We start from the raw sequence: 26,582 nt of genomic DNA, 5'->3' as shown, positions 1-26,582 counted from the left end.
TTTGAGCATGTCTGCCTAAATCCACCTTTTATTTGAAATTATGTTTACATAAATAAAGCTCTGTAGGTTCCTCGTATTTACTCATTAAAATAGTACAGGTGGATTTTTTACATTTTTTAAACTACAAAAGTAGTTCGTGGTGAAATAAAAATTTTTGGGTTAACAATTTCTTTAATATATGCAATAATTTAAAGCTGGCATTTGAAAAATGCATGTTGTTTTTGTATTGAAAAAGTCTATCATATGAAAGAAAACTTACAGCTATAACACAATATCTCATATTTACTCATGTTTGTTGAAATAATGTGTATGTAGTTTTTAGAAATTGAAGAAATTGCACACTACAGAAGTAGTAGCTTATAGTTTATTTTTGAAATTATAATTGCCCCTCTAAAATACAAAAAAATGAACAAAGACACACACACACACTCCTTTTTGCTGTTATAAAACTACATGCACATCAAATACAAAGCCATAAAAAACACACACAATACCTAATTGATTCATGACACAATTCACAATACTGCGATTCAACACTCAGATGATCAATAATTATAAATTACAACAGGGCAGGTGAAGAACTTTCTCACGAATCTTCTTTTTCTTGGTACCTGTAACGCAAAGAAAAGAAAAACGTTATGTGCATCGGTTTCTCTTCACTGTATCAAATGAATGGCAGTGAAATGGCTATTGATTATCAGAGAGAGAGAAAAAAAAAGAAAATCTACCAATTTGTTTGCAAAATAATTGACTGCATTTGCTAATCAACTGATTGTAATGACAGCATGCAGATTTACTGCAGGATGTGAAAGACTGCCACATTTAGTAATTGCTATATATATATATATATATATATATATATATATATATACAGTGAGGAAAATAAGTATTTGAACACCCTGCTATTTTGCAAGTTCTCCCACTTGGAAATCATGGAGGAGTCTGAAATTGTCATCGTAGGTTCATGTCCACTGTGAGAGACATAATCTAAAAAAAATATCCAGAAATCACAATGTATGATTTTTTAACTATTTATTTGTATGATACAGCTGCAAATAAGTATTTGAACACCTGTCTATCAGCTAGAATTCTGACCCTCAAAGACCTGTTAGTCTGCCTTTAAAATGTCCACCTCCACTCCATTTATTATCCTAAATTAGATGCACCTGTTTGAGGTCGATAGCTGCATAAAGACACCTGTCCACCCCATACAATCAGTAAGAATCCAACTACTAACATGGCCAAGACCAAAGAGCTGTCCAAAGACACTAGAGACAAAATTGTACACCTCCACAAGGCTGGAAAGGGCTACGGGAAATTGCCAAGCAGCTTGGTGAAAAAAGGTCCACTGTTGGAGCAATCATTAGAAAATGAAGAAGCTAAACATGACTGTCAATCTCCCTCGGACTGGGGCTCCATGCAAGATCTCACCTCGTGGGGTCTCAATGATCCTAAGAAAGGTGAGAAATCAGCCCAGAACTACACGGGAGGAGCTGGTCAATGACCTGAAAAGAGCTGGGACCACCGTTTCCAAGGTTACTGTTGGTAATACAAGAAGACGTCATGGTTTGAAATCATGCATGGCACGGAAGGTTCCCCTGCTTAAACCAGCACATGTCAAGGCCCGTCTTAAGTTTGCCAATGACCATTTGGATGATCCAGAGGAGTCATGGGAGAAAGTCATGTGGTCAGATAAGACCAAAATAGAACTTTTTTGTCATAATTCCACTAACCGTGTTTGGAGGAAGAAGAATGATGAGTACCATCCCAAGAACACCATCCCTACTGTGAAGCATGGGGGTGGTAGCATCATGCTTTAGGGGTGTTTTTCTGCACATGGGACAGGGCGACTGCACTGTATTAAGGAGAGGATGACCGGGGCCATGTATTGCGAGATTTTGGGGAACAACCTCCTTCCCTCAGTTAGAGCGTTGAAGATGGGTCGAGGCTGGGTCTTCCAACATGACAATGACCCGAAGCACACAGCCAGGATAACCAAGGAGTGGCTCTGTAAGAAGCATATCAAGGTTCTGGCGTGGCCTAGCCAGTCTCCAGACCTAAACCCAATAGAGAATCTTTGGAGGGAGCTCAAACTCCGTGTTTCTCAGCGACAGCCCAGAAACCTGACTGATCTAGAGAAGATCTGTGTGGAGGAGTGGGCCAAAATCCCTCCTGCAGTGTGTGCAAACCTGGTGAAAAACTACAGGAAACGTTTGACCTCTGTAATTGCAAACAAAGGCTACTGTACCAAATATTAACATTGATTTTCTCAGGTGTTCAAATACTTATTTGCAGCTGTATCATACAAATAAATAGTTAAAAAATCATACATTGTGATTTCTGGATTTTTTTTTTTAGATTATGTCTCTCACAGTGGACATGCACCTACGATGACAATTTCAGACCCCTCCATGATTTCTAAGTGGGAGAACTTGCAAAATAGCAGGGTGTTCAAATACTTATTTTCCTCACTGTATATATATATATTAGTGCCCGACCGATATATCGGTGTACACATATATATACATATATATATATATATATATATTGGTATCGGTGTATATGTTTGCCGATATAAAAACTTTTTTCAGAACATATAATGCAGAAAACAATGCTTTAGAATTGGTGTCATAACGTAGTTTGTCCAGCAGAGCGCGCTATGTTGTTACCTAGTTGGCGAGAGGCAATGCTGGAAAGTAAATAATGTCCATCTTTTACCAGCTTATAGCTAACTAGCTAACCATGTAGCTAGATTCATTTCTTTTCAGCCGAGTGGAAGCTAATGTGTAAACATGTATTCATCAAACTGTTGTTTGTTGTTCAGGATTCACAGATTTGTACCTCCTTCAACCGAACAATTCCAGTCGTTGCATTTATAAAATGTAAAATTTTAAAGTCTGGTTTTCCACCATTGAAAGTTTCTTCTGAACTTGTATAGCAGAATATGTTGCAACAACGCTGACGTTGTTTATATCTTCACTCGGCAGGTGTAAAGGCTTCTTGTTTTACATCCTGCCCTTAATTGACTGGCACTATTAAAATGGTCTGCATTTGACTGATACTAAACACACAGTACTGATGTTTATTTAGCTATTTATTGTATTTTTATTTATTCTTTAAATTATTATTTAAAATTATTTATTCTCAGTGTTCGTTTCTAGAATTTGTTGACAATATATAATAATAATAATAATGTCAAATATTCTTTGATAAAAACATTTGTTTAAGAAAGCATCCTTCGGAGTAGCTTTACATAGTCATAACGGTGCAAAATCCACATAGAAAAGGTCTGATTTTTTTTTCAAATCGATATATAAACAGACAAGTTTCTGACTGCACAAGGTGTTCATTACCTGCAGTGTATACAGGTGAAGAAGACTGTCTGCCCTTCATCAGCAGATCTCATCTGTCTTGTGTGATAAACCATTCCTTCTTTATTACAGCGGGAACATTTTCTGTCAATCTGATAGAAAGTTTGTGGACCATTAGTAGGTTACCAGGAGAGAATGCCCAAGTAATTTTTTTATTAAAGGGATAGTTCTACCAAAAATGAAAAATCTTTCATAATTTATTTAATTTACCATCCCAGATGTGTTTGACTTTCTTTTTTTCTGCTGAACATGAAGATTTTTTAGAAGAATGTATATGCGTTGTAGGTCCGTACAATGCAAGTGAATGGTGACTAAAATTTGGACCTCCACAAAGCACATAAAGCAGCAATAAAGATAATCAATACGACTCTAGTGGTTTAATCCACATCTATAGAAGACATATGATAAGCGTGGTGAGAAACAGATCAATATTTAAGTCCTTTTTTACTATAAATATCTACTTTCACATTCATCTTTTGTTTTTGGTGATTTGCATTCTTTGTGCTTACGCCACCTACTGGGCAGGAAGGAAAACAGTAAAAAAGAACTTAAGAAATGTCCGGGTTCAATACAAATTAAGCTCAGTCGACAGCATTTGTGGCGTAATGTTGATTTCCACAAAAAAAATTCAACTCTTCCCTCCTTTTCTTAAGATTAAACTTTATTGTAATTGTGCAGAGTACAGAGCCAATGAAATGCAGTTGTTTTTGCATATCCAAATTAAGCTGGGGTCAGAGCGCACAGGGTCAGCCATGAAACAGCACCCCTGGAGCAGATAGGGTCAAGGGCCCAACAGTGGTATTTTGGCGGTGCTGGGGCTTCAACACCCAAACTTTCAGTCAGTAACCCGGAGCCTTAACCACTGAGCCAACACTGGCAAAATTGGAGTTTACAGTGAGGCACTTAAGTGAATGACAATTTTTGAAAGGTTTAAAAAGGCAGAAATTTGAAGCTTATAACTTCATAAAAGAACTTACATTAACTATTTTGTTAAAACTTCTGAATTATTTGAGATTTTAAGTTGTTTAAAGTCACTTTTACACACATTTTAGGGTTTGTTATATTACATCATCATGGCAACAAAATTGTAAAATTGGCTATAACTTCACAAAGAAAAGGTTAGTGAAAATGTAAGTGACTTTATTACACTAAAATCATGTTTACACATATTGTTTATGTCTTTTTGCTTTTGAAAGAGTATTATACCGTTCAAAAAATTGGCCCCCATTTAAAATGCCTTACTGTAATGTAGATTTTTATTTTTTAGAAAAAAGGAGGGTTAAGTCAGAATACATTTTTGTGGTAATAAATATTATGCCTCAAATGCTGTCGATTGAGCTTTACTGGTATTAAATCCAGAACATTCCTTTAAATATAGATATATTTCTCACCCTCACCTATCATATCGCTTTAGAAGATATGGACTTAAACACAGGAGTAGTACGGATTACCTTTATTCTGTCTAAATGTGCTTTTTGGAGCATCAACGCATTGTATGGACATACTGAGCGGAGATATTTTTCTAAAAATCTTTGTTTTCAGCAGAAGTCAAGCAACGATTCCTTTAATCCTGAATTTTGTATGATGTCATCTATCTACATTATAGAGCTGAATGTACTCAAGAATTTATCATTTTATTTTCAGATAACTTACCACTGGTCCCTTTAATTCTGCATCTACTTCAGTCTCAACAGCGCTGGAACTCAGATTCAAAGGATTAAAAACCACCGATGACTTTATAACCTGACCAGTGAATTCTGACATGGAGAGACAATTGCAGGCTATTATTTAAAAGTTTAACATTAACCTTTGTTGCTTTAAGCTTGCAGATGTATTACTGTGACAAATAGCCAGGATCGATAGTAAATGTTATTTACAAATACATAAATCACGTATTATGAAATAAAAAGAATTACCTCGAACAGAGACATTGAAAGAGCAGCGGGGACAGGTGATAGTATCCCGTAAACCAGGCAATGGGAGTATATTCCCACACTCAGGACAAAAGTTGAGTTCACCGCTAAAACATGACATTGCTGAAAAACACGTTAAAAACAAGAGTTAACACGTCGGCAACAAAACAGAAGTTAAAAGCATGTAACGCGTGGGTATCCATGTAACCAAGCTCTATAAAGTCACGTATTAAGCAAAACACAACTACCTAAACAAAAATGTTTACAATAGATCTGCAAGTCTGACAAACAACGTCTCAAATTTATTCAAAACTAATTTATTTTGCACAGCGCAGTTAGTGCAGCTTCACGTGCTGGGTCCTTCATGTGCAGTATATTTGTCGCAGGTGGATGACGTATTTTCTCCTTTTAGTTTTACCATAGACATAATACATTTTTTGCTTACTTTTTATAAGTATGTTATTATTGTTTAATTCTGTTTTGAGATATAACTATGTATGTGCGGTTATATTTGTTCAATAAAAAAAAAAAAAAAGACATAATAAATACATAGACGCCCTATTGGCCGCTTTGGAACGTTGCTGCGATACGTCAACGCGTCCGCCATTTTGCGGAGGGCAAGACTGCACTGTAATCAACTGCAAGTAAACGGGTGAGTTGCGGTTTTTCTGGATAAAACCAAAAATAACGTTTACATTTATCAACCGATTTCAGTGGTTCGTACATGGTGTACAGAAAGTTCCATCTCTAGTTATTTAAAATCTCGATAGTTAGACTTATAACATTTTATTTTTTAAATAAGGAATTGTCAAAGCTCAGGCTTGTCATGTATTTGGCTTTTTATTGTTGGATAAGAATTGTGAAGACCCCCATACTGAGATATAATTTAATTTTCATATTAAATGAAATAAAGTTTTCTTATTGTGGAAAAAACATTTTCTGTCTTTAATCCGATTTTAGCTTCTCTTGTGCTTACAATTGAGCCATTGAGGAAAATAAAACAAATCAGCAAATCACACATGCAGGTGCTTTCTGTATTTTTATAGCACTAAAATATTGGATATTTACAGATAGATACTCCAAATATACAATAACAAAGATAACTGATGGATCCTTTATGATAATACATATTATATGGACGGTCCAACTACAGTGCAATGCAAATAGTAAATATAAGATAAAGTGAGAAGTAATAGTAAATAGTTTAGTGTATAGTCAATAAAATAAACAAACAGTATACAGCAAATAAAATAGTAATGAATAGTATATTTATATAATATCATAAGTACAATAATATAATAATTATAGGTAATAGCATATACTTTATGTATAATACTATAATAATAGCAATAGTATCAATCTCAATAGTATCAATCTCAAATAATTATAGGCTTTTGGGCCATGTAAGTGAAGAGTGAGGGCAAACTCCCTCTGCTCTTTTGTGTACTCGTGGCACTGTTTTGACAAGAGGTCTATCGGAAGATCTGAAATTCAGTTATAATAGACTAATTAATAAGTGTTCTTGCAATAATAATGGAAATAATAATAATAACAATGGGAAAGTGTACACATAAGATATGCATAAAGTTTTTTGTTTTTTTACCAGAGTAGAAATTGAGCCTCTCTTTCAAGTCTTCATTTATGAGGTTCTTCCCCTTCAGATCCTCCAGAAGATCATGCACAGTGCTCTTTGCCCTCCGTTCTCGGTCCTTCACATTCCTCTTCTCTCGCTCCAGACTCTCCACTCTAGCCAAGGCTTCACAGAGTCTGGCCTTTAAACCAGTGGGAGATGCAGGCAATGCATAGGTGTGGTCCTAGTAGAAAGAAGGATGAAAATGTTTTGAGTAATGTTTATATCACCTGACACACATTCTCAGCTGGTTAGTGAATAGCTAGTACAATGTTATACTTGCTGGCTTGCATTCTTAAACATGCTTACCTGACTGACACACACAAACTTGTTCTTTTGTTATATACCTGATGTGACTGTCTGATTGAAAATGTGAGTGCTTTCCTCTTTAATTGATGTGATGGCAGTAAATTGTGACAAAACTGTTATTCGTTTTCATCAAAATGTCATTTTCGGTGAGAGACAGAGAGGTTTGAATGTGAACAGGGCCATAATGCTCACAGCTCTTCTGGGTTTAACTAGAACAAATACTCACAGCATTAGGCAGAGGAGGATCAGTCTCTTGGAAATGCTGAGAACAGTCCACTAACAGGCTTTCCTCAGCTTTCCTTGAGGTTTGTGTAGTCCTGGTTGCAACGGGCTAAAAAGGAAATAAAAATATAAACAAATAACAATTTAATGGCAAGCTATTAAATCCTAATAATCTAGTGATGAAAAACCTACTCTTTGTAGATGAGTCGGAAAACTGAAGACTGATGGTTTAGCTCCATCCCTAATCCTGACAGTCTGACCTGTCCTGTCAAAGTCATCCGACTTGAAGTGCTCACTGCATAGCACAGAGAAATCGCTTGCGGAAAAACCTTGCCTTCGTATAGCTACTTCCCACTGTCTCCTCAACGCTTTGTCTTTGGGAAACCTTCAATGTGTGAGAAAAGTTAGCTAACCAACTATCTAACTGTTAACTAACGTTACAGTTAGATTCACAATATGTCAGTCGCCTACCTGAAACGAGTACTTGTCATAAAAGTCGGTTTTAAGAAAATATTTAGATTTTCAGGAAATTTACTTTATAATATAAAATATAAGATAAAACTATACTATAAATCATGTCAACTCATGTCTCAACTTTCACAGCTCGCAAGCAAGCTATTTTAGTCTGACTAACTCCGGTGGCCAACTAACGTTACTATTACTAATTATATAACGACCAAATACAACCAAAAACAAATGTTCAGTCTTACTTATGAAAAGTAATTCCCCGAGACCTGTTTTCAATAGTGCGGCGATTTGTACAGCCCCAAGCAGCACATGAGGCAGGCATTTTTCCTCAACTCCCGTTATGAGAGAAATGGGAGTGTTGCCCTCCGCAAAATGGCGGCCCGTTGACGTACGCTCCAGCGGCCAATAGGGCGTCTATGTATTTATTATGTCTATGAGTTTTACCGCCACCTTCTGTACATTCTATATTCGAAATGGGTGGGGGCGACGACTATCTGGACCTTACCAAACTCTGGCTTCAGTCAGTGTCCTGAGAATTTTTTTTGATTGTTTTTTTTGTGTCCTGAGAAATCGAGTCCCCCCTAAAAATTGAGTCTCCCTCTGACGTCACAGCAATTCCATTGGCTGAGGGACCTAGAAATAGCTACTATATATACTGCCTGAGTAGAAATTCTTCAAAATCGTTTTATGATGTATGTCGGTGTAACTTTGTAAATACGACATTTAATGACTTTTAAACCATACGTTACACATAATTGCATATAACTGAAGTTATAGATTGTGAAATCAAAGATGTGTAATTTTATGTGTTTTTCAGTTAGCGCAGACTTCGATGACATGCTATCATAATATTTTTTGCTCAGGCATTACAAACGGTCACCCCCATGGGGACTCGATCCACCGGGCGGGCGTGTGCAGCTACTCCAGCAGCATCCAGAGTTCAATCAAGCCCAGATTTCTACCCCCGTGACGTCATCAACAACGTATCTTGCAGGTGTAGTAAAATTCACCAACTGCTTCACACAGTATCTCGAGGTAACTACGATAATTTTATACGACAAAAATATAAAATCAACATGGAAAGTGAGCATATATGTTACTGTGAGTCAGAAAGCGCACAGGAGTTTGTTTTAGAGGCCGTGTTTTGCCCCGTTGCTTATCTTCGGCAATGGATAAGCTACAGCTAACCATATTACAACAAAATCATATTTTAATGTGTTTAATGCGACCTGCTTTCTTAATTAGTCGATTAATATTTAACATAAAATACCAGCTTTAAATTAAAGTAAATGTATAGCTTCGTAATTGATGGAAAAGGTGTTTTTAATTGTTTAATTGAGAGTTGTTGATAACTGAAAAGCTATAAATGCATATTGTAAATTAATATCGGTTATATATTTATATATATGTATGCTTAATAGTATATTATATGATGTTATCATATTTATAATCGTAGATATAAGAATGGCATACCTTAAGAGAGGCTTTTAGTTTTTCCAACATTTTTATTCCAAATCTGTTTTGTTAGTTTTTATAAACCAAAAATGTGTTAAATCTCCAAAATAATGTAACAATGTACTCTCAAGGCAGGACACGATGTTACTCTTGTATTTCTAAGTATTGTTTGCATGTTGCTTCTTTTTGTATCTAGTTATGAATTGTGAAGCATTCTTGGATTTGAAATGGGTTTATTATTATTATTACATGTATCATCCAAACTATCATTCAATCTCATAGCAGAATGACTGAGAACGACGTTGAGAACGAGCTTTTAGATTACGAGGAGGATGAGGTGGATACAGGTGGCGCTGGGGATGCAGGGCTCGGGATCCACGAAGGTGCCATATCCATCCGGAAGGAAGGGGTCAAGGGGTCATATGTGTCCATCCACTCCTCAGGATTCAGAGATTTCCTTCTAAAACCCGAACTCCTGAGAGCCATTGTGGACTGTGGCTTTGAACATCCATCTGAGGGTGAGCGATTCCAAAATAATAGCCTTAGATTTATGTGTATGTATGAGGTTAAACTCTTGATTTAGAGTTTGAAATTAGAATATAATCTTTTCTTTTTCAGTCCAGCACGAATGCATTCCTCAGGCGATCTTGGGCATGGATGTATTATGTCAAGCCAAGTCTGGAATGGGGAAGACGGCTGTCTTTGTGTTGGCCACCCTTCAGCAGCTGGAGCCAGTGACTGGTCAGGTAACGGCTCTCTTTCTGATCCTCCGTGAGCTAACCAAGTAACTCTAATCTTTCTGAGCATACTTTGTGCACTGTTTACACAATTAGCAGGTTACAAATGATTGCTCTAATTTAGGTATCGGTGTTGGTGATGTGTCATACCAGAGAGCTGGCATTCCAGATCAGCAAAGAGTATGAGCGCTTCTCCAAATACATGCCTAGTGTGAAGGTAAGAGGAAGATGTTCTCAAAGAACCTGTTCGGTATTTTCCAATTGGTAAGAATATTCTTCAGTAGATGACATGTGACATGACATTCTTCAGATGGATGTGTCTCTGAATTACTGCGTAAATTACCTTTTATTTATGATCCAATCACAAGCGGTAAACTGACTGACAAGTTGCTGCTTACACCTGGTGTTTACATATATCTCAAATGTGCCTCCAATGACTTGTGACCAGATTTGGTCTCTGATTTTGTGATTACATCTCTTACTTCGTCAGTGTGTTGCTGCATGTTGATAGAGCACAAAAAAATTCTCGTACGAACAAAAAAAGCACAAATCGTTTTTACAAATGTTTCTATCAGACAGTGTACATAGCGGGAAAGTTGACATAATGAATATGTTAGGTGCTAGGTGAGTAGACTTTTTTCTTTGTTGTCTGGGATGCATTAACATTTACACTTTAAAAAAAACCTGTATTTAGTGCTAAATCAGATCCTACTAGATGGCTATTAATACAGGGGGCAAACAGCACCATTAACAAGATGAGCATCAACAAGTGTCTTCTTTGTTCAAAGTTGTTAACTTTAATAAAAGACACCAATGTATGCTAAGCTTTTCATCTCCAGCATTGGGAATTGGGAAAAGATGGAACCAGCTGTAGGTTTTTCATAATCGTCAACATTTCTCACTTCGTGATTGCTAATGCTGCCTCTCTCCCCCAGGTGGCAGTGTTCTTTGGGGGTCTGTCCATAAAGAAGGATGAGGAGGTGTTGAAGAGAGAGAGCCCTCATGTGGTGGTGGGAACTCCGGGACGTACTCTGGCTCTGTCCCGCAACAAGAGTCTCAACCTGCGTCACATCAAACACTTCATCCTGGATGAATGCGACAAGATGCTGGAGCAACTTGGTGAGTAGATTCACTATTCATTTAGAAGTCTAGCTTAGCCAGACTTAACTTGTGGCATAACTAACTGTAGGGCTGCAACTAACTCTTATTTTGATAATTGATTAATCTAATGATTATTTTAACGATTATTCGGCGATTATTGCAATGATTAATCATTAATCATTAAGAGAATGTATCTTAAATATAAGTGTATTTTGTATATAAGTGTATTTTTTCACTTGGTTATAATTCTTCTCGCGAACTGCAGTGCTGCTCTCACATGCCGTCATTAGAGTTTAATGTGATCTCATGTTACATTAAATGAGATCAAACGACTATTCGACAACGAAATATGTCGACTGATCATTTCAGCCCTAGGCATATGGTCTAGTCCACACTAACTTTTTCTGACCAAGAACTGGAAGAAACCATCTAACCAACATGTATTCGTAAAATGGTATACTGAGATAAGTAACATGCATGGTTATGTTGTTGTGGACACTTCAAATTACAGTGAAAAAAAATATAGAGACCCTATTAGCTGAATTGTATTGATTTTTCTGAATGCACCTTAGCTTCCATCCACGAGTCAAAGCTGATGTAAGTGGCAGTTAAAAAGTTAATAAATCAAATATTATATAATATTGAATATTCAAAGTTATTAAAGAAAACATCTGTTGCAATTAATGCGTCTACTGGAAAATGTATCATCAGTAGTTTATAGGCTGCGTGAAGTTTTCTCCAGAACTCCGATGGGCGACACACATGGAATATTCCTCGCATCATGCATGAAAAAAAGGAAGAAACTCACCAGTCACAACGTGCCTTCATGTTTTTGAGTCATTTAGCTTTCCCAGGGTAACAGCATGACCTATGCCATATTAAAATGCAAAATACATTGTCATGGCTGGTAAGATTTATTATTAATCAATGGTGTATTTTATTATAATTTATGTTAGAATATTTATGAGATTGAGAATGTAAACAAAGAAACCAACATGGTCTAGAAGCATGAGTGTAAGAGAAAAGCTTTCAACCCTTTATCCCCTTCTAACTGGGTAAAGTCTGAAGTGAGGAAATTAATATTTATTACATGGGGACCACTTTTTTATATTAAATATTAATATTTTATATTTATTTTCAAATATTAAATTATTTAATGTTTAGTGTCTGTATTTAACAGTTCATTTAGTTTCTTAAATGTTCAAGGTTTTGTCAAAGTTACTTTTTTGTGATCTTTAATTCAAAATGCAAATTTGGTGTTTAAAAAAGCGATTAAACCTGTCATTTACAACAACAAAGTTTGTTTATCTTTTGACCTCTTTTGAAAGGTAATACAATAATAATAATGCCGTGTAACATGATAAAAGCTTCAGCAGTTATCACAATGTCAAAATATGATACAGGCCCATGTCTTGTGTAAAGTGAACCACTGTTCGTTTTGATTTTTACCTGATTGTACACACTTATAGACTGACCTGAAAAAATATTTAGTTTATGCGTACAAAATTATTTAAGTAATTTGTACTGATTATTTCTCAGACATAACATTTCTCAGAAAACGAGTTTGCTTGTTACTGAAGGTATCTGCACTCTTCCAAAGAATGAAGAAGAGATTACACTTACCATTAAGGTTCCATTTGTTAACATTAGTTAACATGATTTACAGCATTTATTAATCTTGGTTAATGTTAATTTCAACATATACTAATCATTTTTTTTTAAATCAAAAGTTGCATTTGTTAACATTAGTTTATGCACTATGAACTAACATGAGCTTACAATGAACAATTAAATTTTTGTTAAATAACATTAACAAATAATAATAAATGCTGTGAAAAATATATTGTTTATTGTTTGTTCATGATGCCTAATGAATTAACTAATGTTGATGAATAAAACCTTATTGTGAAGTGTTATCCTTGTGTGTGACGTCATTTAGAACAAAATCTGGCCAAAAAGGTGTTTTTTGTAACAGGTGGTTCGTAACAGCTCGCCAGGCTGAACTTTTCGGAAAACTTCTTACCGGCTGCTAAACACCTTCTTACTGCCATTGGTCCACATCAATGGTAGGTGTGACTTGGTGCTCCAACTACTTTGAGGCCGAAAGCTAATTCCTGTTCAGTCAGTTAAGATCAGTGAACACACCGGCGTGCAGTTCTTAGCAAGCTGGTGCTTATTTACCTACATCTGGACGATCATTCGCACAGGTACATTTTCAAAGAACCTTTTGAACATGTTTAATTTGTCTATAAAAGAAGTCAAATCTACAAAAATTATCTTTAAGTGACTATTCACTCTGTGCCATCTGCAGCAAAAGCCATTCACACATCTGCCCAAAGTTAAGGCATGCCTATCTATCATCATTATTTTGTCTGTATTCTGCCCATTGACACTCTTTTATTGCTGCATATAGCATGTTACCGCATTAGTGCCATGAATGCAGAACGTAAACATGACAAACTACACATGATCTACTGATCTTCTCTATCTTTAACTGATCTTGTGTTAATTCTACTCCAAATTAGGCATGAAAACATTGATAACACATGAATGTCACATTAGTTGATGTTTTACATACACTACCGGTCAAATGTTTTGAAACACTTGACTGAAATGTTTCTCATGATCTTAAAAATCTTTTGATCTGAAGGTGTATGCTTAAATGTTTGAAATTAGATTTGTAGACAAAAATATAATCGTGCCACCATATTAATTTTATTTAATTATAAAATAAAAATGTCATTAAAAAAGTTTTTGAAATTGATGACTTGGACCATATAATAAAGAAAAGCAGCCAAAAAGTGCCCAACATAGATGGGAACTCCTTCAGTACTGTTTAAAAAGCATCTCAGGGTGATACCTCAAGAAGTTAGTGGAGAAAATGTCAAGAGTGCCTGTTTGCAAATTCTAGGCAAAGTGTGACTACATTGAAGATGCTAAAATATAACACAGTTTTGATTTATTTTGGACTATATTAGTCACAACATAATTCCCATAGTTCCATTTATGTTATTCCATAGTTTTGATGACTTTACTATTATTCTAAATTGTGAAGAAAAAAATATAATAAAGAATGAGTAACAGTTTCATAACGTTTGACTGGTAGTGTATAGTCGTGTTCTTCCTCATGTTTAAATGGTCCTCTAAACGCCTCCCACAGCAGTGTGGCTTGTGTCTGAATGTTTGCAAACAGTATGTTGTTGCTCAGCTGCTGAGAACATCTTTTTGGCTCTATGAAAAGAATGAAGAAGAACTTCACTGTTAGTGTGACCTTAAGTGCTTCTAAAAGAACTTTGAATGTCTTTCAAGATATGATGCCACTATACTAGCAAATCCAGTTAATCGTTTCAGGTACCTTGTAAACGTGACTTTATTCAGGTGGACTAATAACAAAACCTGTGTCCGTACTCCTGTAAATTCTGTGAGATTGGCTGGCAATTTCAGCCAGCTCTTGCCATTTTTTTTATCACTGTGACAGGGCGGAGGGCGGGGCCGGTCGTGATTATACACACCCGGTCCCTTATCAGGCTAATTAAGCCCCTGAGAGGGATAAAGGCCAATTGCGGACGGTGGTGCGGGAGAGAGAGATCGTTTACGGACATGTCCATCATGTGTGTGTGTTTGTATTTTGTTTAAGTTAATCATTAAAATATTGTTTATATCGCCATGCCGGTTCTCACCTCCTCCTTTCCATTGAACTGCGTTACACTGATAAGGGGCCGGGTCGTGATTATACACATCCGGTCCCTTATCAGTGTAACGCAGTTCAATGGAAAGGAGGAGGTGAGAACCGGCATGGCGATATAAACAATATTTTAATATTGCCCTCCACCCTGTCACAATCACATTATGCATCAAACTGTCAGTGATTAAATAATGTTTGTATTTAATCATTTAAATGCAATTTCCATTCAATTTCCCCTGCAGACATGCGACGTGATGTCCAGGAAATCTTCAGAATGACCCCTCACGAGAAGCAGGTCATGATGTTCAGTGCCACATTGAGTAAAGAGATCCGTCCTGTCTGCAGAAAGTTCATGCAAGATGTAATTACGCCTCTCCTACTACATGCCAACAGCTCCCTTCACAAGACCACCTCATATACACCTGACAGAGTGGAGTGGGATCCACTCGCTCTCCTGCCCGTTTGATAATCACAGACTGTTAACTAATAGTGGCACAGTGAAAAAGATGCTAAGCCTTAAATCCTTATCTCAGCTGGCAGTGCTGCGTTGGCATTTGGCTCACGGTCACCTGCCGTTTGGGCCAACAGATAATGCAACATCCATCAGGTTCAGTGTGCTGTACAATTAAATAGATCATTTTACAACTTCGTGAAAATCATAAAGAGTCCATTTCAATGTACTTTAAACAGTATAAAAGGATATATTTAAGGGAAGGATGTAGTTTAGATTCAAATACACTTCAAGTGCATGCAGTATATAAATATATATAAAGCATAAGCACATCCCTAAAAATAATTTATGCATCCAACATGAGACCCAACAAAAGAAAGCATAAACAAACCCTTCTCATTTAAATAGAATGTGTCTCTCATTATCCATTTATCAAGACCAAAAGCTTTAGTTCTGACTCTCAGGTTGGAGATTTGTCCTCAGACAAACTTTAATTATTAGCAAACGCACTTGTTGGAACAATATTAGCTAATTTGCCAACTGTCAGAGACTCCTAAGTGACACAAAACTGAAACCAGTAAAGTATCACTCGATCGAAGCAAGACAACTACTGAAAACTACATTAAATTCACGGCAAACAGGCACTCCAGGGCTGCACAGTTAATTACTCTTTAATGAAGCAGACTGCACAATTAAATCATCTCTATACAGAGGAACAAAATAAACAAAACTTCAGCCATTGATGTGATAAATCAGTTATGGTGGGTCGACCAATGATGGAACAGCTCTTTATAAATCCAGCTTAGTGATTAGGACGGTACCTCATCTGCCCCCGAGAATAGACGTAACATCAATGCTCTATAACTAAGTTAAACTCAAGGCAATAAAACTGGCCCAAAGTGGAGAGGAAAGAATGCGCGGGTGTGAGGGAAAAGAGAGGGAAAGGGAGGATTAAGCTGCGGAAGATTGGAGCGAGAGGGATGAGACGACGAAGACATTTTAGACTAGATAGGAGAGACGCGCGGGACTAGAAAGTGACATTCACCAACAACATAGATATGGAAACTCAAACAGAGTTCTAGAGGAACAGTTAAGTAAATATAAACGAATGAAAAATATGACAAACAAATGCTTATAAAATAGTAAAAACGAAATATATTAATACAAATTTAAATGACTAATGGACTCTTTCGAAATTCAGGAGGGGGCATGTCCCTAATATTCATAAGCAAAGCCCCTTTGCTCCATAATATATAGTAATATAAAGACTCTCAAACCTGTGCATTCACACACACACACACACACACACACACACGTAAAGGCATATCCCCATTTTTTTTTTTTTTTACATCACGTGATATAACAAATTCTTAATTGACTCTTTCGATACTCATTAGGGGGCGTGACTCTTAATGAATATTATGCCCATTATCGCATATCACTACATATAGGCTCTCAAACCTTTGGATTTGGACTCGCACACACATATTCTGGCACATACCCACTCGTTATTTCTGAGAACACATAGTCAGACTACTAGGATTTGTATGCATTTAGAATACATTAATTATTAATGCACATTAATACCCTGCCTACATGATCCACTGATTTGAGGACGACATTATGGTAAACTGAAGCTTTAAAGAGTTTAGCTCAGCTGCTGAGAAAATTTGTAAGAAAGATTCACAGGCAGTTAGTCCAGTTGAGTGAGCCCATAAGCATAGAATTGCCTAAATCATCTTGCAAGATAAATGCATTTTGTATACAGTGAGCTTACTATGTTATGAGACGCTTAATAATGGCCCTCAATGCACTGTTTGCAGTGAAAGACTTTAGTGTATTTGTTAAGGGTACAATAGAAATGGAACAACCACACCCACAACATTTGTCTTTGCAGCTGAGCCATCTGCATAGAACAGATGGAGTATGCTCTCTGTATATTTAATTATGCAGTCTGGTGGGTGAAATTGGCCTTCTAAATTGATTTGCTAGAACAACTGTTAAAGGAAAAAATGTTGCAGTAATAGTGTGAGGTGGTATATAAGTGATACCAATTACATTCTACACTTCCAGTCAAAAGTTTGGACACATCTTTTCATACTTTGTCATTACTATTTCCATGTAGAATAACAGTAAAGTCATGAAAATGCATACTTCTCTACTAGAATGTCAAAAGCAGTATGTCTACTATGTAGTATGTCCGACTCCTCAGTATTCATAAAACAGTAGGGGGAAAATACTGTGATAAATCTCCAGAGATTCTGAAGTGCACATCCACACAGGGGCGTAGATATCCTGTAATGACTCAGGAGCTGAGAATATATGTCATATTCAAAATGCTGGATTTAAAAAAAATGCCAGAGTGCTCAAAGCTGTATGGCTATTTATTTATTTTTTAATCCCCTTTTCTCCCATTTGGCATGCCCAATTCCCACTACTTACTAGGTCCTTGTGGTGGCACGGTTACTCAACTCAATCCGGGTAGCAAAGGACAAGACTCAGTTGCCTCCGCTTCTGAGACAGTCAATCCGTGCATCTTTGCATGTGGCTCATGACACTGCGGAGACTCACAGCATGTGGAGACTCATGCTACTCTCTGTGATCCATGCACAACTTACCACATTGAGAGCGAGAACCTCTAACCACAAGGAGGTTACCCCATGTGGCTCTACCCTCCCTGGAACCGGGCCAATTTGGTTGCTTAGGAGACCTAGCTGGAGTCACTTAGCACGCCTTGGATTCGAACTCACGACTCCAGGGGTGGTAGTCAGCGTCAATACTCGCTGAGCTACCCAGGGTCCCATTTGGCTCTTTTTACCTGTAAGTGCACTATTGGGGCTTTTAATTGGGGCACTAACTCGACTCTGCTCACATTTTGGGGGTTTTCCACTGTGGATAGTACCTGGTACCTTTTTTTTTAGTACCACCTGGGTTGAGGTTCTAAGCGAGCCGAGCCGATACTAAATGTGATGTCAAAATCCTGCAGATCACTAATTGGTCAGAGAGAATCGTCACTACCAGCGTTACTGGATTTCCGACACGTGACATCAACCCGCTAGTTTTAAAGTTAGCAACAACGATAGCATTATCATTTGTTCACGCGACTTACGAGTTGTGAGAAAAAAAAATGGCTGTGCGCAAAACCACATTGTGGTCAATAAACGAGGTGCAGACGGTCCACTCGTTAGCGATGAGATATTCTATTTCGTTTAGAATATTTCAGCTCTGTATGTCCATACAATGCAAGTGAATTGGTTCCAAAATTTGTATGCCCCAAAAAGCACAGAAAGGCGTCATAAAAATAATCCAGACTCCCGTGGGAAGAGAATTGGTTGTAAATAAAAAAGGACTTTTAATATACATCTGTTTCTCACCCACAACTATCATATCACTTCTGAAGATATGGATTAAACCACTGGAGTTTTATGGATTGCTTTTAAATATCTTATGTGATATTTGGAGCTTCAAAATGTTGGCAATTAATCACTTGCATTGTATAGACCTACAGAGTTGAGTTGTTTGTGTTCTGCAGAAGAAAGTCATAGACATCTGGGATGGCATAAGGGTGAGTAAATGATGAAAGAATTTTCATTTTTGGGTGAACTATCACTTTAAGAAACTATGCAGATCAGGCAACAGTGCAGATCTGCCAACAGTGCAACCTGACACACTCTGTTGACACTCTGAACAGCATCACTGTGATCCAGACACCCAAATCATCTCTTTAAAATGTCAAAAGTGCGCTTGAATACACCACATATATGCCAGGCTATACCGCTTTTTTTTCCGGAATTACTGCGCCATTAATATAAAATTATGTTTTATTATGTCTGGCGGAAATAACTCTATGAGAGTTGTGCTGGGATGATTGTGTGGGCGAAAATGCAATCTATAATGAGCCTAATATACAAAGAAAGGGGGTGTGGAAAGGAATGACAAAGACTTAATCTGAAAGCTCACCTTGGTTTGTGTCAGGTTAAACTGGCTTAGTGGTGGCTTTTGTGCTGATACCACACGCAAAAGTGGCACTGCTTAGGATTTCGCTCCTCAGTCTCAACTATGTGAGGTGCTACCTGGGATGTTTTCTACCATGTAAGTTGGCCACTTGTTGGCTGCTTTTACTTCACTATCTGGCCTAATGACCCAAAAAAGGTCCAAATTACATTTTTAGCTTTACAAATAAATTCATACAACTTATGTTTCTGTAAACAAAATCTAATTTCAAACATTCAAATTGTCTTCAAGACAGTATGCGAAACAAACAGGTGTGTGCAAACCATTGACTGCTACTGTATGTTTTCATATAGTTTAAAATGCACATTCAAATATGTACTGTAAATGAAGTGGTTTACATTGTGTACTTGTCGAACAATCTTCCAAATATTTGATGCATAGTTCTTGAATATTTATTTGGAAATGGCACAGACGTCTTTATTTTAGGTTTGATGTTGCATGCTAAAAGTAGTCCAAGACACCAGGGTAGCAAGCGTTCTTGAGAGCGAATTAGTGTGTGTTGTGTCCCCATTGGCTTGGGGAGGGAGGGGGGAGGGAGTATCTAACCCCCATTCCTTCTCTTCCCTCCCTTTCCTCTCCTGCTTCATAACTCTCCTTTCTAACATCATATTCTCCTTATCATTGTCATCTCCTCCTCCACCTCTCTACTTCGCTTTTGTCCTTGTTTTATTTGTGTTTTGCTGTCTTTCCTTCCCTGCCCATATTAACACCTACTCTACCCATCTTCTGGCACTGTCACAAATACCACTTCCTCTTTTTCACACCTTTATAACATTACTAACTGCACCACCCCCGCCCTGTATGTTTCACACTGTTAACCCCACACATTCACCACTGAACCTGCACACACACCTCTCCTCACCTTGCCCCTGCTTCCACTGGTTGTCCTAGCCGATGGAAATATTTGTGGATGATGAGACTAAGCTGACACTTCACGGCCTCCAGCAGTACTACGTCAAGCTGAAGGACAACGAGAAGAACCGGAAGCTCTTTGATCTCCTGGATGTTTTGGAGTTCAACCAGGTATATTGAGAGTCTATCAGTACTCACCAAAGGCATTGAGAATACCGACCCACTTACAGAGTCTTGCTCTATACATTCTCTCAGAGATCGCAAGCGAAAACTTGCACAAAACCATTCAAACTGAGTGCTGCAGAAAAGATTGACAGTTTCTGTTTGCATACAGTAATGCAAAAAGAAAAAGACTGGAGAGTTGAAACTAGCACAGCTATGTAGGAGATAAAAAAAGTATAGATTATTAATTGGAGAATTTCACAAAGCAAAAACATACACAAAAAAAAAAAAAAAAAAAATATATATATATATATATATCTCATTTGTTTTTTCTTTGTGCATGGCAAATGTTTGTGCTCGGTTTGAAGTGGTCCATAGTGATGCATTGTTTCATTTTAACATGGTCATGGTGAAAATTGTCAGGGGCCATATTACAGAATTTAAGTATTGCAGGTGGTGATCTTCGTAAAGTCGGTGCAGCGTTGTATTGCTCTGGCTCAGTTGCTGGTGGAGCAAAACTTCCCTGCCATTGCCATTCACAGAGCAATGCCTCAAGACGAAAGGTACAACACATTTACACACCTTAAAGGGATAGTTCACCCAAAAATGAAACTTCTCTCAACATTCACGCACCGTCATGCCATCCCAGATGTGTATGACTTTCTTCTACTGAACACACATTTTTCCAGAAGAATATCTCTGCTGTGTAGGTCCATGCAAGTAAATGGATACAAAAATTATTTAAAACAAAAACTTTAAAGCTCCTAAAAGCACATAAAAGTAACACTTACAATTTCAGTGGTTTAATCAATGTCTTCTGAATGAGAAAACACCCAAATATAACTCCCTTTTAACTGTTAATATTGAAATCAGCAGTCTCCTTGGCGATCATGATTTCAAGCTAGATTATATTTCCTAGCGCTCTGCACATGCGTCAAGCACTAGGAAGTGTAATCAAGATTGAAATCAAGATCGTGCCTAGAGGCTGCAATGGCAAGATGTATAGTGACATTTTTTTTTACATTTTTGTTTGTTCTCACCCAAAATTAATAAGCTCACTTCAGAAGACATTAAGAATTACATTTATGATGCCTTTATGAGCTTTTTAGAGCTTCACATTTTTGGCCACCATTCACTTACATTGTATGGACCTTCAGAGCTGAAATATTCTTCTAAAAATCTTCATTTGTTTTCAGCAGAAGAAAGGAAGTCATACACATGTGTTATGGCATGAGGGTGACTAAATGATGAGAGAATTTTCTTTTTTGGGGGAACTTAACCTTTAATGCGCTTAATCTCATAAATTGAGATCTGATTATTATTCCAGACTAGCCCGATATCAGCAATTTAAGGATTTCCAAAGACGTATCCTGGTCGCCACAAACCTGTTTGGCCGAGGTATGGACATCGAAAGAGTCAACATTGCCTTCAACTACGACATGCCTGAAGATTCGGACACTTACCTACACAGGGTCTGTTCATTAATGGGACCATGTTTATCATGCATAAAGCAACGCCCCAAGAAATAAGCCAGTTACAGGCTATGGATATCTATTCTGTTTTGTAAACGTACTTTACTCGAACATCTTTATCTTTTCCCATTCTTTCAGGTTGCGAGGGCAGGCAGGTTTGGAACGAAAGGTCTAGCCATCACTTTTGTGTCAGAAGAGAGTGAGGCCCGCACTTTGAATGATGTTCAGGACAGGTTTGAAGTGAACATCAGTGAACTTCCAGAGGAGATTGACATCTCATCATATAGTGAGTGACAGTCTAATTATTCAATCTTTGCAGGCTAGTTTTCCAATCAAAAACATTCACTCAACGTCATGTTGTTCCAAACCTATATGACTCTTTCTTTCTTCCATGGAACACAATAGTGCAATAATCCTGAACTCCCTTCCACATATAATTAAAGTGGTCTATTTTGCTCCAAAGTCATGGCCCATATGACTTGTGTTCAATTTAGTAGACTTTGATGAACAAACTGAAAGTTATTCACTGAAAACACCACTTTTATCTATTGAAATATTCTTTAAAAATGTTACTTTTACATTTTCCCAAAGACTAAATGTAGTCTTATTGTTTTTCTGTAACGTTATCTGAACTTGTGCAGTCATTGGCACTGTGTTGATTTAATCTGTGTGTTTCTGTTCCTCCTAGTTGAACAAACACGATAGAGACGAAGAAGAAAACAAAGCCAGTTTCTTTGGAGAATGCATGGCATTGTCGCATTTGATAGCAGCTGAGACTTTGTATTCCACATAGACTGTTAAGGTGTTAGTGAGTACATATAATAAACAACTTGTAATGCAGCATTATTCTATATTGTGGTGGGTTTGCTAATGCCTCCTCAGTAGTTCAGTTGTTTTGATTTTAAGTTAAAAAAGTACACGTTTTTTTGCATTCTTTTAAATGTTAATATTTTTCCTCCCAGTACTTCTCATTTCCCATTTTGTTTGTGAGATTTAATTATTTATTTGAAATGGAGAGGCATATTTTTTTGTTCTGTTTAGAGAGGGAAAGAGTTTTCAGTGGATTGTAGGGGACCATACATTTGACTGCATTGATGTAAAACTGTTTGAAAGTTATTGATTACAGTAGCAGTATATCCTGAATTCTTGTTACCTGTGAAGGTGTTGACAAAAATGTATTCAGTGTTCCTACAATTGCCAGAATCATGGCTACATTGTTTAAACTACTCAATGCTTGTTAAACCAGATAAACCGTTTAATTAACAGATGTTTTGTTATTAATGCTTCTGTCATTTAAGTGTATTGATATAGACACTCGGTTCCTTTTAGGATGACGATTCACTGCTGTTGTGAAATATCTCGTATACAATATTCAGGCTTTTTTAAAAAAAAATTTTTATATAAACAAAAGGAAATCAAATCAAGTAAAGAATCAATAATCTGAAACATGTCCTTTAGCTTATTGGTTTTAAAAGAACAGGATGAGAACAAGTAAACAGCAGAGAGCTATGAGACAGGAAGTCAACAGGACATTAGAGGAGTGTAAAAGGAAATCTGGAGCGACAGACACGTTAAAGGTGTCACAATAGTGCCTGGATCAGTGCTGATGTGGGGGTTTTAGACACATGATCAGTGGAAGGGTCATCTGATAAGATTTCAGCTTTAACATCAAACAGAGGACACATTTACAAACCTCAGATCACTGACTCAAAAATTAAAGGATTTGTTTTAAATAGGATGTTCCTGTGTACAGATCAGAGGCGGAGCTAGGGGGTGGCCAGGGTTGTGGCCAACGATATGAAAAACTGGCTCTGCCCCTACAGAGTTCTAATAAGACAAAAATAAACAGACACAAAATAGGCAGCATATAGAGTGAAATATCAAAATAGTCAGTTTTATTCCCAATGTATTTATAAAGTTATAAACATGTCAGGCAGTGGTTGAACTCTTCATACTGCATATGAATTCAAATCAGATCATTTCTCACCTAAACATTTAGATACAGTACATTTAATTAAAATGTCTCCTCTCTGGTCTACTGCAATAAATTCAATGATTTCATCCGTAAGAATATATAAAGCAATTTCTCTCACCACTGGTTTTGTAACAAACCTACAAACATCTTTAAAATGTGATGAAAGCTCTCCCAGGCCAGGAAGAACAACAAAAAACCAAAACAACTTCAAGTACTTCAACAGAATGGCACAGAAGAGTTTTTGTTGTCAGATACACAAGCCTTTAATTATTTCTGGCACAAGTTTAAACATCATTGATTTAAAGCGATAGTTCACCCAAAAATGAAAATTCTTTTATTTTCTCACCCTTATGTCATCCCAGATGTGAATTCTTCTGCAGAACACAAAGAATTTTAGAAGAATATTTCAGCTCTGTTGGTCCATACAATGCAAGTGAATAGTGACCAAAATTTTTAAGCTAAAAACAAAAATCACATAAGTCAGTATAAAAGTAATCCATAAGACTCCAGTGGTTTAATCCATATCTTCAGAAGTGATATGATAGTTGTGGGTGAGAAACTGATCACTTTCACAATCTTCTTCTTGTGTTTATGGTGATTCACATTGTTCATATTGCCCCCTTCTGGGCAGGAAGAAGAATTTCTAACAGAAAATTACTTAAATATTGATTGTTTCTCACCCACACCTATCATATCACTTCTGAAGATATGGATTAAACCACTGGAGTCATATGGATTACTTTTATGATGCCCTTATAGGGTATTTGGTGCGTAAAAATCTTTATTTCTGTTCTGCAGAAGAAAGTCATAAACATTTGGGATGGCATGAGGGTGAGGAAATGATGAAAGAATTTTCATTTTTGGGTGAACTATGCCTTTAATGGTGCTACATAAAATGTAAAAATGTGCACTTTGCACAGTCTTCATTTATAATGATATAAATTATCTTAATTAAAATCATGTCAGGGACTAATACAACTTGGCAATGGGCTTTAAAACACTCAGATTGGCCTTTAGGGTGATTCTAATAACACCTGTCAAGAACACCCAAAAAAGCATGAAAGAATGAAGAAAATGAAGCTATCTTCTGGACCATTAAGATTTGTTTGATTTGTGACATTATATAAAAATTTCATTAAAAGCTCACCCTTTACCAAATTTCAAAACCTCACTAATAACTGTAATGTGGCAATATTTGTTGTCCCGCCTTTAAATTATGCTGATTTAAATAAAAAACCATGTATTATGTTTTGTTGTTGTTTTTTACATTAATACTGTATTACTGAGAATCTAATGAGAATAACCTTTCAAAATAATCGGAATTACAAAACAAATCTAAAGTCTGGATTCATTACAATGGGGCATAGTGTATATGAACAGTGCCACATTGCAAAAATCATTATAATTCTTAGAATAGGTTTTCCTATATGCAAAATATAATTTAATTGTTTTTCTTTTCATTTTAAAATATGACCTGGACTTTTTTTTGTCAGATTCACCCAATAGAGACAGAACAGAAGTGGTATGATATAACTATTCATTGCCTCTGGGATTGACCTAGAGTATAACAGAAAGTTCAATGCGCTCTAATAAAGAGATTCTGCTAATTATTTATCCCACATTAGAATGACCTCTTCTGCAGTGGAGCTTTTTGCAGCATAACTCTGTTTTCTCTGAGGGCAGATTGTTGCTGACTGCTGCACATGTACCACCTTTTTGTGCCTTTCCCAATATTTCTGGGTGTTCTTGCATTTCAAAACAGTAGTTATTTTATACTCACTAACTCTTACCATATAACCTTCTCAATCTTTCACACCCTGCCTCTGTTTTCTTTGGTTTGAGAGGGTGTTTCTCTCCTGTACTTGTAATAATAGTTGTGAGTTTTCTCTTTCTCTTCTTCTGTGGTCTTCACCCAAACCTAGTCCTTTTCAGCTCCAGCTGGTGTCATATTTAGTCCAGCCCTCAGGGGGTGCCAGAAAAATTCTTCGCCCACGGGAGATAAAGCTGACTACACCCCTGTAACCAGCGCGGGGAACCCCTGACTTCAAGTCGTCCATAACTCCCAAGTTGCGAGCCAGCACTTTAAAACTTTCTCTGCTGGAATACTGAACTCTAAATGGGCCAGAGCCTTTCAAGCTTCCCCCATGTTGTAGTTCCTCCACCTTCACCAAAGGGGCACTATAAACTTCCTTCTCAAAGTTTTCATCATACTTCTCTCTGATCAAGTAGGACAAATCCATTTTAGTGAAAGGCACAAATTCAGTGTTGAGTTTAATGTAGCGCAAATACTGGTCAAAAAATTGACCCAAACTGACTCCTTTCCGACCAAAAGTTATGGTCCTTGAGATCTCGGGACGAATGCAGGAACGATCTTTTCGTTGCTCCGGGTGGCGCATCCAGTCATCCCAGAATGCCTTCGGCCACTTGGGCTCCAACTCTGCCCAGACTTCTTTCAAAAGCATCCATCCAAGGCCAGGAAAGAAATCTGTCCGGTAAAGGAGCTTAGCCTTGCCCGGGTCGACTAACACTTCCCGTCCGTTATCATTCCAGGCTGAGATGCACCACAGAGTAGGGTCCGAATGCAAGATGGGGTAAAGAGCGTGGAAATACTCAAAAAAGTCTGGGGCCACCTAAAAGGTAAAATGAGAGAAGTTTTATGTCACAATAACAAAATACTTGTGATTTCTAAACATTCGGCTAGATAGCAGTTAGGCTAATGCACTTTAGGTCACAATCAACTTTAGCTGCTTTTCCACCATCGCACT

The 26,582-nt window shown here is 37.1% G+C and overlaps 3 protein-coding genes across 9 annotated transcripts in view; 1 reads left to right on the top strand and 2 right to left on the bottom strand.

Annotated features, from left to right (window-relative positions):
- Positions 1-358: 358 nt before the first annotated feature.
- polr1h (RNA polymerase I subunit H) lies at positions 359-8,358 on the bottom strand. 2 transcript variants are annotated; one of them, XM_052135657.1, is made up of 8 exons: positions 8,156-8,358; positions 7,638-7,830; positions 7,450-7,554; positions 6,888-7,098; positions 5,288-5,407; positions 5,025-5,128; positions 3,354-3,463; positions 359-611 (listed from the first exon to the last, which is right to left on the bottom strand). In XM_052135657.1, the coding sequence occupies exons 1-8, from the start codon at positions 8,233-8,235 to the stop codon at positions 587-589; spliced, it is 948 nt and encodes a 315-aa protein (XP_051991617.1). In that variant the 5' UTR covers positions 8,236-8,358; the 3' UTR covers positions 359-586. The 2 variants fall into 2 exon arrangements, with proteins under 2 accessions (XP_051991617.1, XP_051991618.1); XM_052135658.1 differs by lacking the exons at positions 6,888-7,098; positions 7,450-7,554; positions 7,638-7,830; positions 8,156-8,358 and adding an exon at positions 5,533-5,792.
- On the top strand, positions 5,917-23,203 carry LOC127650316 (spliceosome RNA helicase DDX39B). Of its 4 annotated transcripts, none has more exons than XM_052135654.1 (12): positions 5,917-5,936; positions 8,777-8,907; positions 9,654-9,886; positions 9,987-10,114; positions 10,230-10,322; positions 11,041-11,224; positions 15,134-15,252; positions 20,248-20,379; positions 20,824-20,933; positions 21,698-21,842; positions 21,981-22,128; positions 22,531-23,202. In XM_052135654.1, exons 2-12 carry the CDS (start codon positions 8,798-8,800, stop codon positions 22,545-22,547), a joined length of 1,419 nt encoding a protein of 472 aa, XP_051991614.1. In that variant the 5' UTR covers positions 5,917-5,936; positions 8,777-8,797; the 3' UTR covers positions 22,548-23,202. The 4 variants fall into 4 exon arrangements, with proteins under 4 accessions (XP_051991614.1, XP_051991613.1, XP_051991615.1 ...); XM_052135653.1 differs by having other exon boundaries at positions 9,651-9,886; XM_052135655.1 differs by lacking the exon at positions 5,917-5,936 and having other exon boundaries at positions 8,812-8,948; positions 9,651-9,886; positions 22,531-23,201.
- Positions 23,204-23,400: 197 nt separating this feature from the next.
- The window catches only part of LOC127650315 (alpha-1,3-mannosyl-glycoprotein 2-beta-N-acetylglucosaminyltransferase-like), a 29,801-nt gene continuing 26,619 nt past the window's right edge, over positions 23,401-26,582 (bottom strand). For all 3 annotated transcript variants that reach the window (XM_052135649.1, XM_052135650.1, XM_052135651.1), the window contains one exon: positions 23,401-26,447. In XM_052135649.1, coding sequence (XP_051991609.1) covers positions 25,746-26,447 — 702 coding nt within the window. In that variant the 3' untranslated portion in view covers positions 23,401-25,745. The remainder of the gene's footprint in view (positions 26,448-26,582) is intronic.

This window comes from Xyrauchen texanus, chromosome 10, assembly GCF_025860055.1.
Source record: "Xyrauchen texanus isolate HMW12.3.18 chromosome 10, RBS_HiC_50CHRs, whole genome shotgun sequence".
NCBI classification, from domain to species: Eukaryota; Metazoa; Chordata; class Actinopteri; order Cypriniformes; family Catostomidae; genus Xyrauchen; species Xyrauchen texanus.
Note: the sequence above shows the minus strand (reverse complement) of the source record. Positions and strands in the feature narration are given on the sequence as shown.